The sequence below is a fragment of the Setaria viridis genome, chromosome 6 (genome assembly GCF_005286985.2).
Source record: "Setaria viridis chromosome 6, Setaria_viridis_v4.0, whole genome shotgun sequence".
In the NCBI taxonomy this organism is placed as follows: domain Eukaryota; kingdom Viridiplantae; phylum Streptophyta; class Magnoliopsida; order Poales; family Poaceae; genus Setaria; species Setaria viridis.
The window spans coordinates 25,643,886-25,661,055 of NC_048268.2; the positions used below are offsets into that span (position 1 = coordinate 25,643,886).

Genomic DNA, 17,170 nt, shown 5'->3' on the forward strand with positions numbered 1-17,170 from the left:
GGCCTAGAGATCATGGTCCAGGCCACCTTAGGCTGTGATTTGGCGTTGATGTCTACACCTCACAGAGATAATGCTTCATGAGCTTGTTAATTTGTTCAATGACTGTGTGCTGCATACTGAAGGTGCACAAAAAGAAAGTTGGAAGGGATGTAACAACCGAAATTGTTAATTGTAATCTCCCTGCCTGAGAGAGGTACATGGATGTGCTTGAGATACATCTCTTGCATCTAGAGACTAGAGGGAGGAAATTTTTAATTCTTGGTTTAGTCAGCCCAAGCAGCAGTCCAAGGTAGGTGAAAGGAAATGACCCCTTTGTACAAGTAAATCAAATTTCTCTTGAGTTAGATTAATTGTAGAAATTGCACAAGAATGAAGCATTCCTTTCAAGGTAAGAAGCTGTTGAGGGTACTCTTCCATGATAATTAATGTATCATCAGCATATTGGATAATTGGAAAATCAGTTGTGGATTCTAGTGGTATTGGTAGACTGAGTACTCCTTGGTCTTTGGCCTGGTTCAAGACTAATTGAAGGATATCCTCAGCTAGCACAAAGAGGAGAGGTGATAAAGGGTCTTCTTGTCTGACCCCTCTCTTACAGTGAAAGACTTTGCTAGCCACCCCATTTAACAGCAATGTTGAAGTCCTAGAGCTGAAAATCTGCCTCATCCATGTCAAACATTTGTTGCCAAAACCCTTATGCTCCATAATTTGTAGCATTACTTTATGCTCAATTTTGTCAAAAGCCTTCTCAAAATCTAGCTTAAGGACCACAAATTCTTTCTTTGAATGATGATAGATACGTAACTATTCAAATGACCAGGCAAGACATTCCTGAATTATTCTGAATTGAATAAAGCCATATTGATTTTTATGAATGAGCTATACGATTACCTTTTGAAGTCTATTGCTATAGCTTGGTAATCAGTTTCACTGGGGAGATAAGCAGGGAAATTGACCTAAAATCAGATACAGAGATTGCTCCATCCTTTTTGGGTAACAGGGTTATATACGAACCATTTATGCTCTACAAACATAAATCACCATTGAGAAAGACCTCAGAGGTCATAAAAATCTTGACAGATAATAGACCAACTTTTTTTGATGAACTCATTAGAAAACCCATATGGTCCAGTAGATTTATCCATTGGCAATTGCTTGACTATGTCATCAATTTCTGCCTTTGAAAAGGGTTCCTCCTAAACAGCCTAGGTTAGCTGCTTGAGTAGCATAGTGCTTAAATCAAATTGCATGTGAATTCCTTCTGAGGTGCCAAACTTGTCTTTATATGCAATCCAAAGAAGATTTGCCTTTTCATGATGCTGGAAGCAGGCGTTGTCATTTTCATCATTCAGAGAAGTTATTAGATTCCTTCGATGTTGTATAGTGACATTTGCATGGAAGAATTTCATGCCTACATCCCCAAAGAGGACCCATTTGATTGTGCCATGCTGCTTCCAATAAATCCGTTGCTAGTGTGCAGAAGTGACTGTAAAATCTCACTGAGAATTCCTTTAAAGTTCCATTCTACAAGGGACAAGTCTCTAAATTCCTCAATGAGTTCCATCTGGGAGAAAACCAATTTGATGCTCTTGATTCTTGCAGCTGAGCTTGATAGATGCAGACTCCATGCTTTTAGGACTCTTATTAGATTCTTGAACTTAGTTGTCAAGAACTTTGCTTTGTCTATCGTGTTAGTAGGGAGTGACCAACCATGCTAGACGACTGATAGAAAATCCCCATATAACATTCGGTGGATTTCAAAGCAAGACCTTGCTCTTGGGATGTTAGTACCTACGGAAATCACATAAGGTGAATGGTCTGAAGTCTCCATGACTAGAGAACTGACTAAAAAGTTTGGGTAGGCTAAGGTCCATGTGTTACATCTAATGATGCCCATTTCTTAAATCTTTGTGTAAATACCAACTTCTATTTCAATTTACTTGTCACTCCTTTTTTTATTGTACCAAATTTTACCATGCATTTTTTTTCATGTATGATGCTACAAATACTTAAAGGTACTTTACTATGTGAAAGTTTAAGTGTTTATGATACTTTACTAGGGAAAAACAAGCCATCAAAATTACTACAGTAAAAGGAAAAGGGTAGTGCCAAGTAAATTGAAATGGAGGCCAGTAATAAATGATTAGATAAATATTGTTGGTCAAATTTGAAGTAAAAAATTAATATTATTATATATTTAAGAACGAAGTAGTATTACAATGTAGGATCATAAACAAATAATATGATATTTTGTGGTAACCCATCAATCTTTTATTGAACATACTATTTGCATGCTAAATCCCGCAATCCCCCTCACCCGTCATTTTAGCTCTAGCTCTATGCCTCATAGGAGGCACAACTAACCAATTGATAAAAGATCGGCCCTGTCCCTAGGACGCAACTAAGGCTTTCTCCAAATGCTGTTGAAATCACCGCCTGAAGTAATATTTTAATCCACGTGGAAGAAAGAGGGTGGCAAAAAGCAACCAGCTATCACACCAACAAGAGATGGTCTTGCACGGTTCCTGGTACACCTACCCTCTCTGGCCTTATGTCCCGTGCTCGCAAATGCTGTGCAGGGTGTTGTATGGTGACTCAAATCCTACTTGGATTAGAACTCAATAGAGATGTGCTATTATGACTTATAGTTTTACTATGACTTGAGCTTTAAATCCTATTATGTGTAGGACTCCTACTTGCACGTATGAGGACATTGGAGGGGATTATATAAACAAGGGGTGGAGCCTCTAGGAACAAATCAAGCTAAAGACAAACACCAAGGTCTCATTCAAGACTTGTGAGAGGTAATTAGAAGCGCTCAAGAGGGATAGACGATAGGCTAGATAGTTCTATAGCACTAGATTCTTGTATAGAGTAAGAATCAGAGGAACCTAAAGGGTCAAGTAGGGTTGTGAGGGAGCAACAATCACTTTACTCTTTTGGAGTTATGCTTAAGGAATTTGCGGTCAGCTTTGCCAAAATCCTATTTTCTTATTGTGGTTATTTTAACGTCATTATTTGGGGTTTAAATTCATATACGTTGTCGGTGTAAGCTCGTATCGTATTCGCAATATCCTTTCAAGATCCGAGGAGTACCGCGCATAATAAGTGGTATCAGATTTCTAATACACGGGTGTTTTTTCTCTATTTTTCTTATTTTCTCTCATCTCCCCGTGCTGTTGGAGACGACCTAAGGGTATCACGTTACACCTAGTTGACCTAAGTCTAATCATTGTTATCACTACACCATCAAGATTTCTCTTCGGAGGTTACTTGAAGGGACGGTGCTAGTGGTGTGTTGAAGGTACCCTAGATTTCTCTTCGGAGGTTACTTGAAGGGACGGTGCTAGTGGTGTGTTGAAGGTACCCTACTGTAAAAATGATTTGTAGGCGCGCTCAGTTTTTTTAAGCGAAACAATTACATTTCGTGAAGAAAGATAAATCAGCAAGTCGGGTCAGGTTTAGCTCAGCTGAGATCAGCTAGCCGTTGCCATGGAGGACCCGACGCCCACGCAGACCGTGTGCCTCGGACCCGAGCCGTGGGTCTGCCTCGCGCGTGACGTGCCAGATCGCCGGGTCGCGTCACATCGGGAGCCAGGCGCCACGTCCCATCAGACTTGACCAGACGAGACCGGGCGGTGGCAGCAGCAGCGGCAGCACGACGCCACGACCCCATCCCGCGCCTCCTCGGAGACGCCCCTCCCGGCCGCCCTCGGCTTTTCTCCTCTCCTCTCCACCGGACCTCTCCCAGAGCCAGAGGCGTGTCCGCGCGGTTCCGCCCCCTCGGCTCCCGCTTCGCTTTTCGTCTCCCGCGAGTCCAGCCGCGGCGATTTTTCCTGTCTCCAAGCGGTGGCTGTGCCGTCTGGCGGGCGGCGGAGCGTGCCGCAGGCAGGGGCGGTTCGGGATGGACATCCACGCGGCGGGCATCGATGCCGCGCGCCAGCGGGTGGCTGCGGGGGTGGCAGCCTCCGCCGTGCGCACCTGGTCCACCTGGCCCCGGCAGCTCGGCGGCGGTCGCTGCGCTCTTCCTCCTCCTCCTCGCCCGCCTCTTCCTCCTCCTCCTCCTCCCCGCGTCGCTGAAGGTCGTCGTGGCGGCGGCGGCGAGGACGCTGCGCGGGACGCGGGGGAGGCGGCCGGCGCTACTCTGGACGCGCGGCGCGGCGCCGGGCCGGGAAAGGCGGAGGAGGTGGCGGGCGGCGGTAGCCGTGCCACGTCTCGCGGCGGTGGCGTGGCCTGGAGCGGCGTCGTGGCGCAGGCAGGCCCGGACGCCGACACCGCGGGAGGCAATGCCGTCGCGGGGGCCGTCGCGGATGCTTCGGCCGGCGACGGCGCGGCTGGAGTGGCGGTCGTGGTGGCGTCGCGGGAGGGAAGAGAAGGCGGCGAGGTGGGGAGCAAGAGGCCCTTCGCCTCGGCGGCGGCGCCGCGCGCGTACCAGCCGCCCAAGCGGAGGCTGGTCTCCGCCACGCGCCGTTTCCCGCCCGGGTGCGGGAGGGGCGCCGACGACGGCGGTTCCGCTGCGTTGCCGAAGAAGCCGGCTCCTCCTCCCTCGGTCGGCGAGGCTGGTTCGTCTGCTGCAGCTGTTCCCCGTCTGATTGCCGGCGGCGGTCATCGTGGTCAAGATGCTGGGGCGCTGAGATCACCAGAGCCTTCCTGCCGCAGGAGCGTGGCTGCGGCTGATGGTTTGTTGGACACCGATTCACAAGGCGGTTCAGGGAGAGGTGGATTTGGGAGCTGCAAGCAGTTGGTGTCAGCTATGAGGTTGCTACCGAAGCCGACGATGGTCTCTGCCATCCGCCGCTTCCCACCCGGGTGTGGGAGGGTCACAGGGTCGCAACCTCTCAACAAGTCTGCTGACAACCGCCCCTTAACAGAGAGCAAGGAGTTGTCCGCAGCTGGGGGCTCCTCTGGTCTCAAGAAGAAGGTGATTGTGAAGTGTCCAGCTCATATTCGGATGAAGGTTGCCTCTGCATGTACAATGGGTAGCATCAACAAACTGGATGATATAGCAGCTTCCATTTTGCAAGATGATTGCTTCTCGAAGGCACTAGCTGCTTATGAAAGAAAGCTTGAATTGAAGTTCAATGTCTCATCAGATGTTCCTTCTGTGAGGTGCCAGAGGCAACATGGAACCCAGAATGTGGATGCTAGGAGTAAAGTCAAGATGATGTGCAAGAGGTTCCGGTTTATATGCAGGGCTACAGTACAATTTGTGGAACAGCGCTCACTGAAAGTTAGTAGAATTGACCTTGTAGCTGATAAAGTGATCAAGAAATTGCCAGGGTTTACCCAACATGATCCTATTATTGGAAACGTCCCAGGAGTTGAAATTGGTGATGAATTTGTGTACAGGGTTGAGCTGGCCCTTGTTGGTCTCCACCGCCCGTACCAGGGAGGCATTGACATCACCAGAGATGAGAATGGTGTGCCTGTTGCAATCAGCATTGTTGCTTCGGGAGGTTATCCTGATGAGCTATCAAGCTCGGGTGAATTGGTATACACAGGCTCGGGAGGAAAGCTTGCTGGTAAGAAGTATGGTGAGGATCAAAAGCTTAAGAGGGGTAACCTAGGCTTGAAGAACTGCATCCAAACGATGACTCCTGTCAGGGTGATTCACGGCTTTAAAAGTTTGAGTAGAGAAGAAGGCAGTCATTCAAGGGCCAGAGGAGCTTCAGCATTCACATATGATGGGCTGTATTGTGTTGTGGATTGCTGGAGAGAAGGTCAAGCAGGTTCTAAGGTGTTTAAGTACAAGTTGCAAAGGATTCCTGGGCAACCACAACTGCCCTACTGCAGCAAAACTGCTTGCAGCGGCAAAACTGGGATCATGCGTTGAAGACGTAGCCATTAAGTCATCGGACTCTTTTGTTTTGCTGGTAGACCAGAGAACATGTCTTGGCAGTTTATCCTACCCTGTCACTAGGCTTGTGATGTTATGCATGTCTGTTCTGCATAATCAGTTCACCTGGAAAGGTGGTGATGCTTCAAGTTCTTTGTCGGTCCTGAAGGCTGCTGAAGTCTCTATGAGTTCATGTATCCATAGTTTCAAAGTGCACTGAATAGTGGATTGAGAACAACCGCATCAGTAATGAACCTTCTTCTCAGACAGTGCACAAGCTGCTATTGTTCTAGGTGTAAAGGCGGCTTGCTACAAAAAGTGACTATCTCAAGGGAGTATGCATGGTAGTTCGCATGAGTATTTTACTGGGCGTGGTAGTTCTTGTAGTGTTGTTGCTCTTGGAGGTGTTATAACTTGTAACTGACCTTGTAGTGTTGCTGTTGCTTTTGGAGTACGCTCAAGGAATGCGTGCTGTGTCCAAGGCGCGCTTTTGTAACCGTCCTTGTAGTGTTGTTGTTGCTACAAGAATGGTGTCGTTCATTAGAAAAGATATAAGTACTTTTTACATGGCAGAAAAAGGTCAGTAGAAACATTATGCAATGCATATTAACAATAAATCTGCCATAAAAAAAGGAACGCTATACAACATAAGAGATAAGCTGCTGGTAAATGCAAAGTTCCATCAGATGTACTCTGCATCGCATAGTGTCCTATAGCTAACCAAGTATGCAATCTCTTCGATGGTTTTAATATCGGGGCTGAACATAGCACCTGTATGTAAATGTGGCAACCCTAATTGATACTCATACCTAGATATCAAACGACTTTGATAGACCATCTTCTGTCAGGTGCCAAGTATGCCAAACGACTACTGTTACGCCTGTAGGCTGTAACGAGTGACTTGCTTTGTTATAGTTTATTGCTTACTGCAAATCTCTTGCTGTTCCTCTAGCCGTGACCATATTAAACGCATCAGTGTGCAAAACATGTTGACAAGTAAAGCATTGTTTTTTGTTAGGCATTGAACTCGGATTTTGACAAGTACAAAACACGTTGGACATTATACGATCAATTGGTATAATCAGCAAAGTTAATGTACATAACTGGTTTGGCAAAGCAGAGGCGGCAAGAGACATTATACAATACAAATCAATACATTATCCGCACACCAATAACGAAAACGTTACAAAACACACAAGACGAGCTGCTAGTGTATATTCCTATGTGGTCTGAAGACTGAACATCACATTGTTGTATGGCTAGCCTAACATGAAAACCGCTTCTCAAAATTCAGAACTCGGGTCTGCAGTCTGCACACGCAGCTCAGTCACTGATAACGTTCAACGCGAACTTGGACAGTAGATTTGGAATCCCAGATATGACCGGACCATAAACCTGCAAATGGGGGATTGATAGGACAGATGTTAAGAGGAACCTCCTGGGCCCTTGACTCCAAAATCTCAGAACCCAAACATACCTGAGCGTTGTTATGAATCTGGGACAGAGGCACGGCCAGCAGCTTCATGTTCCTGGGCACGATGAACTGCCGGGACATCGGCAGCCTGATCAGGAACAGCTTGATGCATTCCTTCACAGCTCAGCAGGATTCACACACTCAGATAAGAACAATAACGAGGATACCAATACCATGGTTAGATACACTGTGATATGGCAACATTTTGTACCTTTGGCATGCGGAAGTTTGGTGGCATGTATGGAAACGGGATGGCCTCAAATTCAGATCTCCACCACATCCCAATGCACTCCCCAACCTAGTCAATAGCCAACGTAAACAAGGATCAAACATTTGGATCATCCTATTCCTACCTTTGGCGCCAGAGTTGACACATCAGTGAGCAATTGTGCTGATAACTTGCAGGTTCGCAAGAAATTGAACAATGCATTCAAGAAATTCCTCTGCCTGCACTAAGGTTACCTGCCAGTCATCCTCATCCTCATCCTCAGCATCGCCTTCGCTTTCATCAAGGATGGACAGCTTGCTTGAGAGTTTGCGCTTGAGCCCTTGGAGCTCTGAAAATGCAGTCAGCATATATATAGGAACGAACCTGTCAGCCTCCAAGTCATGCACAACACAACTGGTCACTAGTACAAACTCAAAATTTGCAGGAATTTTCAGGGCACAGTGTTACAAAAATGTGGCGAATTCATGCCAAGTACGCACAAGTACCTTCCTCGCCGGGCCTGAGGCGGCCTCCGGGGAGCACGAAGGAGGAGTTCCGGACCTGCAGCAGCAGCACGTGCGGGTGACCGAACAGCTCCACCTGCAACCAAACCAAAATTCAGAGCCTGCTCTGCTCGCTTGCCGCTGAACGGCGTGCCGAAACATGCGCGCTACACGAACGATCAAGGCATGTGCGATTGCTCGGAGAGGGAGAAGAATCGCAGAGGCGGAGGCATGGCCTTACCAGGAGGACGCCATGGACGCTGGTGCGGAGCCCGTGGGCGGCGAAGCTGCACGCGCAACAAAAGGGGAGTGTGAAATCGGCCATTCGGCCCAACTTAGAAGCAATCAGCAGACCCCCGAAGTAGGAATCCAATAACAGAGGGGGGCGATGGCGCGGCGGTAGGTGGAGGCTCGCACTCACTTGGCCTTGAGCCGGAGCGCGCGGTCGGCGGCCGTCTCCACGCCGCGGGGCGCGCCGGCGGCGTCCTTGGCGCCGAAGTAGTAGCGGCTGAGCGGGTATATCTCCAGCCCCTGCTCCCCCGCCGCCGCAGGCGCAGGAGCAGCCGCCGCCTCCATCTCGAGCCCCATGTCGATCTCACCGGAGCGCGCAGAGGCGCGGGTTATATAGCAGTGCCGCCCGCCGCGAAAGGGAGGGAAGCTAATTGGAGCGCGCGAACCGGCTGGAGAATAGAAAGGTGGGGAGGAGAAGACGCCAGAGGGGGAAGAGGATTTGGGAAGCTTCTGCAGCTCTGCTGCCGATGGGTTCTGGTTGGTTTGGTTCAGGGGAAGGGGAGGGGGAGGGCCGGGGGGTGGGAGAAGCGTCGGGAGCGGGAGGAGCGGCGACGTGGCGGCTGGTGCGCGACGTGGCGTGGCGCGGAGGGAGCCAGGGGCTCCTGGAAGTGGGGCCCGCGCGGGCGCTCGCTTTCGGTCTGGCCCCACCCGCCATTTTTCATTGCGGACTCGGGCACTCGGCAGTCAACTCGACTGCTCTGCTCAAGTGCCGTCCTTCGTGTGGGCCCATGTGGTTGGTCTGTGTTGTTCAAGTCAGCTGCTGCTGGCCCGCTGCACGTTGAGATCGTCGTCGTGGTCTGGCAGCACAGCGCAGTGGACGCCCGTGGTCTGCTGACCGTACGTGCTCGCCAGGAGATGATCAAGGCGCGCGCGCGGTCCCATCTAGCCATTCCCCTGCTCGATCACGGCCTCCTCAGGCGCCTTCGAGCCGGTCTTTTTTGTTTGCACACCATTCATGGCGCGCGCGCGTGTGAATTGACCTCCTCCTTTGCTTTTCATTATTCGTCAAATCACATCGTTAGTGTTAAATCATTATCGCGGCGTATTCAGAAATCAGAACCCATACATGTTTCCTCTTCCAGTGTCACACAGCACTGTTTGTCACTGGAGCATCTTACCCCGTTCTCCATCTTGCCGTTACGTGAGCTAGCCTCTTTACGTGCCGTTTAGTCTGCTGTCTTTCCTCGATGTTTCTGCTCCCAAATCCCAAACGTCTCGTTGATTCTTCTTTTCTGCTACTTTCATGGGATCAGGTGGATGCGCTTTCGTGACAGGACGAAGCAGCTATTTCCCCTTTCAAATGGCAGGTAAGGTTATTTTGACTTTTCTATGAATTATTTTAGCTTTTCTAGATTTATAGAATGCATAATAATATTTAAAAAATTAAAATGATCTATAATTTGAAATGGAGGGAGTAGATCCATGTAGAAATATTAGAGAGCCTGCCAATAGATCTTTATATGATTATAATTATCACATGACACCAATAGATGTGTCCGTCCCAATACCACCTTAAATACTGCGTATCTTCCCTTTAATGGTGACATTGTGTTAAATCATCTTCGTCATGTGGGAATTTTTATCCTGGCCATCCCGTCATTTTTAGCTGCATTTTTTTCTCACTCTCCTTATTTCCACTACTACTCAAGTGATGCACCTTTGATACCCCACATATGAGGTTTATTTGTTTCGTTGCTTGTGCTGGATAGCCAAGACGAGTAAGTGCAGCACGCGAGGCTACCGCCTCCGCTACCTTAACGTGCATGGTATTCCATACTCTCTTGCTCTAGCAATCGCTACTAAGTAATCTCCTTGTAAAAGTGAAATCATAGCTGTAAGTGCAAACGATTGCTTACTTGTACCACCATATACATACCGCGGCTGGTAAAGAGAGTGTCGGTGGTTTAATCACACTAAAAAGCCCACCGTCCATATACTGAAAATATTAGTTACTCTATAAATCATCATGCCGCTTTTGTCGTCCACCGATGTTGGTCAATTAACCTCAACAATCAATGGCCACTCTGCATCGATCACACACCAAACACTGGCTCAATCGTGCTACCGTGCACGCGCGCTCTCGACACGCTAGTAGTATTCAGCCACCCAACGTATTTCCTCTTCTAGAGGCACATCACGGGGTTCAGACGCGACCTCTCTAACTGCAAAAACGTACTACGCGCACTGCCAGGGCCACTGGCCAGATTGATTGAATGAACGAAAGATAGAGATAGAAGGCAATCCGTTGAGTCAGTGCTCCTTTAATCCAGCCCCTTCTCCTTTCCTTAAAATGTGTAGGCCTTGTTTCACCTTTTACCATCCTGATATCGTCTAGAGGGGGTGAATATGTGTAACCTGAAATCACACTTTTTTTAGCAGATTAAAACACTCTCCGCTAGAAATCGAAACTTTCGATTTCCAAAACCGGAACTTCCAATTGCGGCTCGGATAGAGAACCCCAAAAAATTGAGTGGCAAATGAGCTCAAGATCAAACCAAACTTGGTGTGGGAGCTCAGAGGGTGTTTCTCAGCAGGCTCACAAAGTTACTACACTTCACAAACACAAACACCTGATTAGATCAACCAAATTCACAAGTTCAACGATGAATGCAAAAGCAAGCTAACAAACGAGGAGACACAAGGATTTGTTTCACTGAAGTTCAGATTCACCCAAGGCGAATACTAAATCTCCATTGAGGAACTCATTAGGACACGAGTCTTTTCCAACTCCCTTCCATCGAGGCGGGTCTTTTTCAACTACTTCCCCACTTCACTAGTTATCTTATTCCCTTGCGAAGGTGAAGTTTGACCTGCACAAACTGTCCCGTGGCTCACTACATCTTGGGAGCTCCCGGGCGATGCCTAACTGTCTAGAAGGCACACCTCCAAGAGTAACAAATGCTTCACTTGAAACTTGACAAGGAAAACCAGTGCTCAAGGGTCTCAGTGCTCTTCTATTGCTCACAAATGACTCCTCTCTACTACCCAACTCACAAGATCTAGCAAAGATGATACAACCTCACAAAGAGAGGTTGGGGAGAGCTCTCTTGGCTTTAGCCTAGCTTAGAATAGGCAGGATGCACAGCAACAACCTCACAAAGAGGGCTGGGGTTGGGAAGAGCTGTCTTGATAGGCACATGTACACAAGGCTAATGCTTCCAAAACAGGGATGGACCAATTACGTGCACTATCTTAATTCTGCACACAGATTCAAACTCTACTAACAACCACCGCTATGTAATTGTTGTATTTATATAGATGGAATCCAATGCATTTGAACGGATCTTGGATGTCGAATAGAGGGGGTGAATTGTCAAACTTTAAATTTGTCACAATTTTAAACAAGTTTATAAGCGACTTTTGGAATTTTCGAAGATTTTCCTAGAAACTCCGCAACTTACAGAGTTTCCACAGAAATCTTCGAATTATCTAGAGAATGGCATGAAAATCAACTATGCCTTATGCAAAACTTGCTCAAAAGTAAATTAGACGAAAATAGGATAAGGAAAGGGGTATCCTGAGCCTGATTCCACCAAATGCAAGAGCTAAAAAGCCATCAAACAAGTAGATCGATTACAAACCCTAAAAATGAGCTCTATGCAAGGACAAGTAAGGAAATCAAGGTAAAAAGCACAAGAGAGATAAGGATTTATTTACTGGAGTTCAGCTCCACACTTGAAGCCTACGTCTCCGTTGAGTAACCCACAAAGGGTGGGCTTGTCACACCTACACCGCTTTTCTCACTCTAGCGGCCACAAAGATCAAGCTAGAGTCACTTACTCAATCGTTGGGGTAATACAAACTTCCCGGGACACACCACAATCTTGGGTGCTCCACGAGCAACGCCTAGCCGACTAGGAGCTTGAAGCTCCAAAAGTAACAAACATGAAATCCGCTAGCTTGATAAAGAACAAGGTGCTCAACAGATGGAATGTTAGCTCACTAGCGCTCTCCCTTGCTCTCCCTTGGTTCCCTCTTACCAAATCTCACTCGTAAGCCAAGAGGGGAGTAAAGAGGAGCCTTGAATGCCTTATGAATAGCTCAAGTCAAAGTTAGGTCCAGAGAGTTACTATGGGAGGAGGTGAAGGGGTATCCAGAACTTTCTTCGGAAACTCCGGACTACCCGCAACATTCTACGGAAATTTTGAAACTCTCAGAATAGCACCAAATTAAAATGATCCCAAGTGATGTATGTGCATGTGCTAAAAGTGTCTCTCATAGGTTGGTTAGATTATCTTGACCACCTCATTCAAAATAAAGTCTAGAGATTACGCACCCCTCTTAATAGTGTGGCGTTTCTAAACTTAAATTCAAATCAAAATTAAATTTAGTCTTCACTTTACACTACCCTAGCATTTCATTTCCTTTTTGAGGGCCATCCAAAAGTGCTATAAATCATGCCAATCTTTTTATACCTGCTCATATGCTTGATAACTCGTTAGATACTTAAGTGCCTTTTCATTAACTCACCAAAACCCACTAAAGGGGCTAAGATTGTTTATCCCATAAAATCCAGAGTAAGGAAAGACATCGGCTGATGGCGTACAAGACAAGGAAATCTCGGGGATATTCATATATTTTCATTTTTGTAATAGGAAATAATAGATATGGACCCTTGTAATTTAGTAAAGTCCCTTCGTGGCTCTTATAGTAAGCCCATCAGACTTTAGGTTATCCAGGATATAAATATGTACCCCTAGCCATTGTAGAAGGGGATCTATGATACATCCAATATAATTTCCTTCTTGGCTCAATGCCAAACCATACGAGTGAGCATCGTTTTTATCGAGTGTTATAGACTTTGGTTAATGGTGCATCGCTTTAATCTCATCTAGTTTACCTACCAGTTATCAATTCTCACCCCATCTCGTAAGGTTGCATTCGACCTCTTGCTAGATTTGGTAGAATCAAATTGATCCCACCTCGATTAAGATCTATTGGCTACTTTATCTTCTAAATCTGTTGTGTTGCTTCAATCATCGTATTAATAGAAATCCAATAGAGTGCTTTTTTGTCAGCCGATAGTTTCTTATATTGCCCTTTGTTGAGCTTTACCATGCTTTTATCTCGTCACATCTAGATTCATCATCTTGTAGACTTTAATCTATCGCCTTGCTGTCAACACTGTCTCGATTAGGTTCAATCCGATTGACAGTGACTATTATTAGCTTGTTGGTTCTTTTTACGATAATTTATTCGCTTGATAATTGCCCAATTATCATCAAACTACTATTTGATGGTTTATGCTCATCACATGTTGATTTAATATGCGTGATTCGGCTTCCTAACACTAGTAGAGAACTGACTTTCGATGCGCCCCCTTTTGTCCCGTTTTAAAGTTGGTCCAGGACAAAAGGGGGTGCGCCACGGTAGGCAAAAATGGAGGGGAGATTTACTCCCGGTTGGTATTTGCAACCGGGATTAAAGGGTGGTTGCAACGGCTAGTTCCGAGACGTTGGTGGGGTGACCCTTTTGTCACAGTTGGAGGCTTCAACCGGGACAAAAGGGTGGCACTTTTGTCCCTGTTGGTGTTACCAACCGGGATAAATAGTTTACTCCCGGTTGGTAATTCCAATCGGAACAAAAGGGCCACCCTTTTGTCCCAGTTGGAGCCTCCAAGCGGGAGTAAACTTTCAACCAGGACAAAAGGTGTTCCTTTTTGTCTCGGTTGGAGTTTTTAACCGGGATAAAAACTCATCCCCATTATATACCAAGACAGAAGCCTTTCTTCCTCCTCCAGCCCGAGCCAGTCCACCACATAGACAGAGAGCTGAGCTTCACCACTCTCCAGTGGTGCCGAAGCAAGGGAGGTGCTGCCCAAATTTTTTTCCCTCATTTTCGTGGGAATTTCACTCACCCAACATAAGTGTTGTGAAGGTTTGCTACTTCATCCTCTTGTTACACTTTGATTTATGCTTTGGAGATGGAAATTAAGTTTATTTGCTAGAATGTGATGAAGTAGAAAATGGAGAGGTATTTTGAGCTAGAATGTGAGGGAGATTGATGTGTCATATATAGTATGTATTGTTGTAGTGGGTTAAGAATGATGCTACCTTGTCTAGACGGTTTATCTTATCAAATTCAATATGGTTTTTCAAATCCATACTTGTTGAACTTGCATACCGTGTTCATCTCGGCGAGGATGTTCTCCGCCGAGCAGCAACGTATGTCAAGAAGGAGGTTCGATTCTACAAGAAAGAGTGGATACGGACATTCTGACCGTGTCCCCTTTTCCGTAGAATCGAACCTCTTTCATGACGAAGTGCGGTGCCGCCTAGTTGAGAACATGCTCGCGAGATGATTACGGTCTTCAAGTTCAACAACTTCTGCAGTGCTAAGGTAAGAATTTTTGTACATAGATGGCTTATGCTACTTGTTGAACTTATCAAATTCAATATGATTTTTCAAATCCATACTTGTTGAACTTGCATATCGTGTTCGTCTCTGCGAGGATGTTCTCCGCCAAGCAGCAACGTATGTTAAGAAGGAGGTTCGATTCTACGAGAAAGAATGGATACGAACATCGTGACCGTGTCCCCTTTTCTGTAGCATCAAACCTCTTTCATGACGAAGTGCGGTGCCGCCTAGTTAAGGACATGCTCGCGAGATGATCACGGTCTTCAAGTTCAAAAACTTCTGCAGTGCTAAGGTAAGAATTTTTGTACATAGATGGCTTCTGCTACTGGAGGAAGTAGCGATAGTGGGGGCGATCGTCGTTCCTTTTTCGGCAAGGGGAAAATCATAGTTGGCCCTCAGCATAAGCCAAAGAAAATAAGCGCGTTGGAAAAAAGCAATGCTTCATTATTTGCAGAAACGTCATGAAGAAGCTGTTGCTGCGGGTTAGGAACCTCCTTTTGTTTGTCGTTATGCTCCACCCTCAGTCCCGGGTGTTTCACGTCCACTTAGTACTACCGTTTCAAGCGGCACAAATAAACCAAAGGATGAGGCTAGGTCAGTGGAACCTTCGTCTTCACGGCCCAAGGATGCTTAAAGACCTCCTAGATAATAACCAGTGGATGGCTTGTTGTATTGTATCATGTTGTTTGGATCTTTAATTTAAATATGTGTATTTGTATCTATATCTAAACTTTCAGCATTATTTGCACTACAACATTTGACATGCTTTCAAATTGTCACGCGTAATTCATTTTCAAGTGTAATCAATTTTCACGCGTAATCTATTTTCAAGTGTAATCCATTTTCATGCATAATACGATGCAGATGGACCGGCAATGGATGTATAATGCAGACAGGCGGAGCAAGGTGTTTATTGATGGCTTGCATTATTTTCTCGAAGTGGTCAAAGCGAACAAGCTAGAGAATAGGTTCGTATGTTGTCGATGCTTCCAATGCAATAACAAGAATGACTATTCGAAGGATTCCTGGGGGACTATTCATAGCCACTTGTTTAGATACGGTTTCATGCCTAACTATTTGGTTTGGACCAAGCATGGTGAACGAGGGGTTGTAATGGAAGATGGCGAGGAGGAGGAGGAAGATGACAGCATTCCGGACTAGGTTGCAGGCCAAGCTTTTGCAGATACTACAATGGGCGAGGCTGATGAAGATGAGTTTGCAGAAAATGGCCCTACTGATGACCTTGGTCAGGTGCTACGAGATGCACACGGAGATTGCGAAACTGAGAAGGAAGCAACAAAGTTGCAGCGCATGATAGATGATCACCAAAAATTGTTGTACCCAGATTGCCAGCAGGGTCATAAAAAACTAGGTACGACACTAGAATTTGTACAATGGAAGGCAAAAAATGGTGTGTCCGATAAGACATTTCAAGGGATGTTGAACATTGTCAAGAAGATTCTTGCCGAGAATAATGAATTACCGTCCACAACATATGAAACTAAACAGATTATTTGCCCTCTCGGATTGGATGTTCAGAAGATACATGCATGGCCTAATGACTGTATCCTCTATCGTGGTGATGAATACGAGAAATTGGATGCTTGTCCCGTCTGCGAAGCGCTGCGGTATAAGATCAGGCAAGATGATCCTGGTGATGTCGAGGGGCAGTCTCCCAAGAAGAGAGTTCCCGCGAAGATGATGTGGTATTTCCCTATAATACCATGCTTGAAGCGCTTGTTCAGGAACAAGGCGAATGCTAAGTTGATGCGATGGCACAAAGAAGAATGTATGGAAGATGAGATGCTGAGACACCCCGCAGATGGGGCCTAGTGGATATCAATTGATAGAGCATTCTCAGACTTTGGAAGTGAAGCAAGGAACATAAGGTTTGGTTTAAGTACTGATGTATTCAATCCATTCGGTGAGTTGAGTAGTGGCCATAGTACTTGGCCTGTGACCCTATGTATGTTCAACCTTCTTCCTTGGCTGTGCATGAAGTGGAAGTTCATTATGATGCCAGCGCTATTCGAAGGCCCAAAACTACCCGGCAACAACATTGACGTGTACCTAAGACCGTTGGTTAATGACCTTTTACAGCTCTGGAAGGAAGAAGGTGCACGTGTGTGGGATGAGGATAAACAAGAGATCTTTAATCTACGAGCATTGTTGTTCGTAACCATCAATGATTGGCCTGCACTGAGTAACCTTTCGGGACAGACAAATAAGGGATATCGGGCCTGCACCCACTGTTTAGACGACACAGACAGCATGTATTTGAAGCACTGTAAGAAGGTCGTCTATATGGGTCATTGTCGATTTCTCCCTGCTCACCACCAGCTGAGAAAGAGCGGGATGCATTTCAAAGGGGCGCTAGACCATCGTAAAAAACCTGCACACCGTAATGGAAAGCGTGTCTTCGAGATGATAAAGGATGTAAATGTAGTCTTTGGAAAGGGTCATGGTAGCCAACCTGTTCCAAACGACGATAACGGACATGC

The 17,170-nt window shown here is 46.3% G+C and overlaps 1 protein-coding gene across 1 annotated transcript; it reads right to left on the bottom strand.

The window, feature by feature from the left end:
* Positions 1 to 6,889: 6,889 nt before the first annotated feature.
* On the bottom strand, positions 6,890 to 8,815 carry LOC117860063 (pre-mRNA cleavage factor Im 25 kDa subunit 1). The gene is made up of 7 exons (XM_034743273.2): positions 8,443 to 8,815; positions 8,263 to 8,308; positions 8,025 to 8,118; positions 7,773 to 7,867; positions 7,522 to 7,608; positions 7,314 to 7,424; positions 6,890 to 7,231 (listed from the first exon to the last, which is right to left on the bottom strand). Exons 1-7 carry the CDS (start codon positions 8,607 to 8,609, stop codon positions 7,160 to 7,162), a joined length of 672 nt encoding a protein of 223 aa, XP_034599164.1. The 5' UTR covers positions 8,610 to 8,815; the 3' UTR covers positions 6,890 to 7,159.
* Between the last annotated feature and the right edge of the window lie 8,355 nt (positions 8,816 to 17,170).

Bases quoted from the DNA above. Each gene is read 5' to 3' on its own strand.
- LOC117860063 (XM_034743273.2), bottom strand. From the start codon at position 8,609: ATGGGGCTCGAGATGGAGGCGGCGGCTGCTCCTGCGCCTGCGGCGGCG. The intron at 8,309-8,442 runs GTGAGTGCGAGC...TTGCGCGTGCAG, and splicing joins GCGCTCCGGCTCAAGGCCAA to CTTCGCCGCCCACGGGCTCC. The intron at 7,425-7,521 runs GTACAAAATGTT...TGAGCTGTGAAG, and splicing joins CAAACTTCCGCATGCCAAAG to GAATGCATCAAGCTGTTCCT.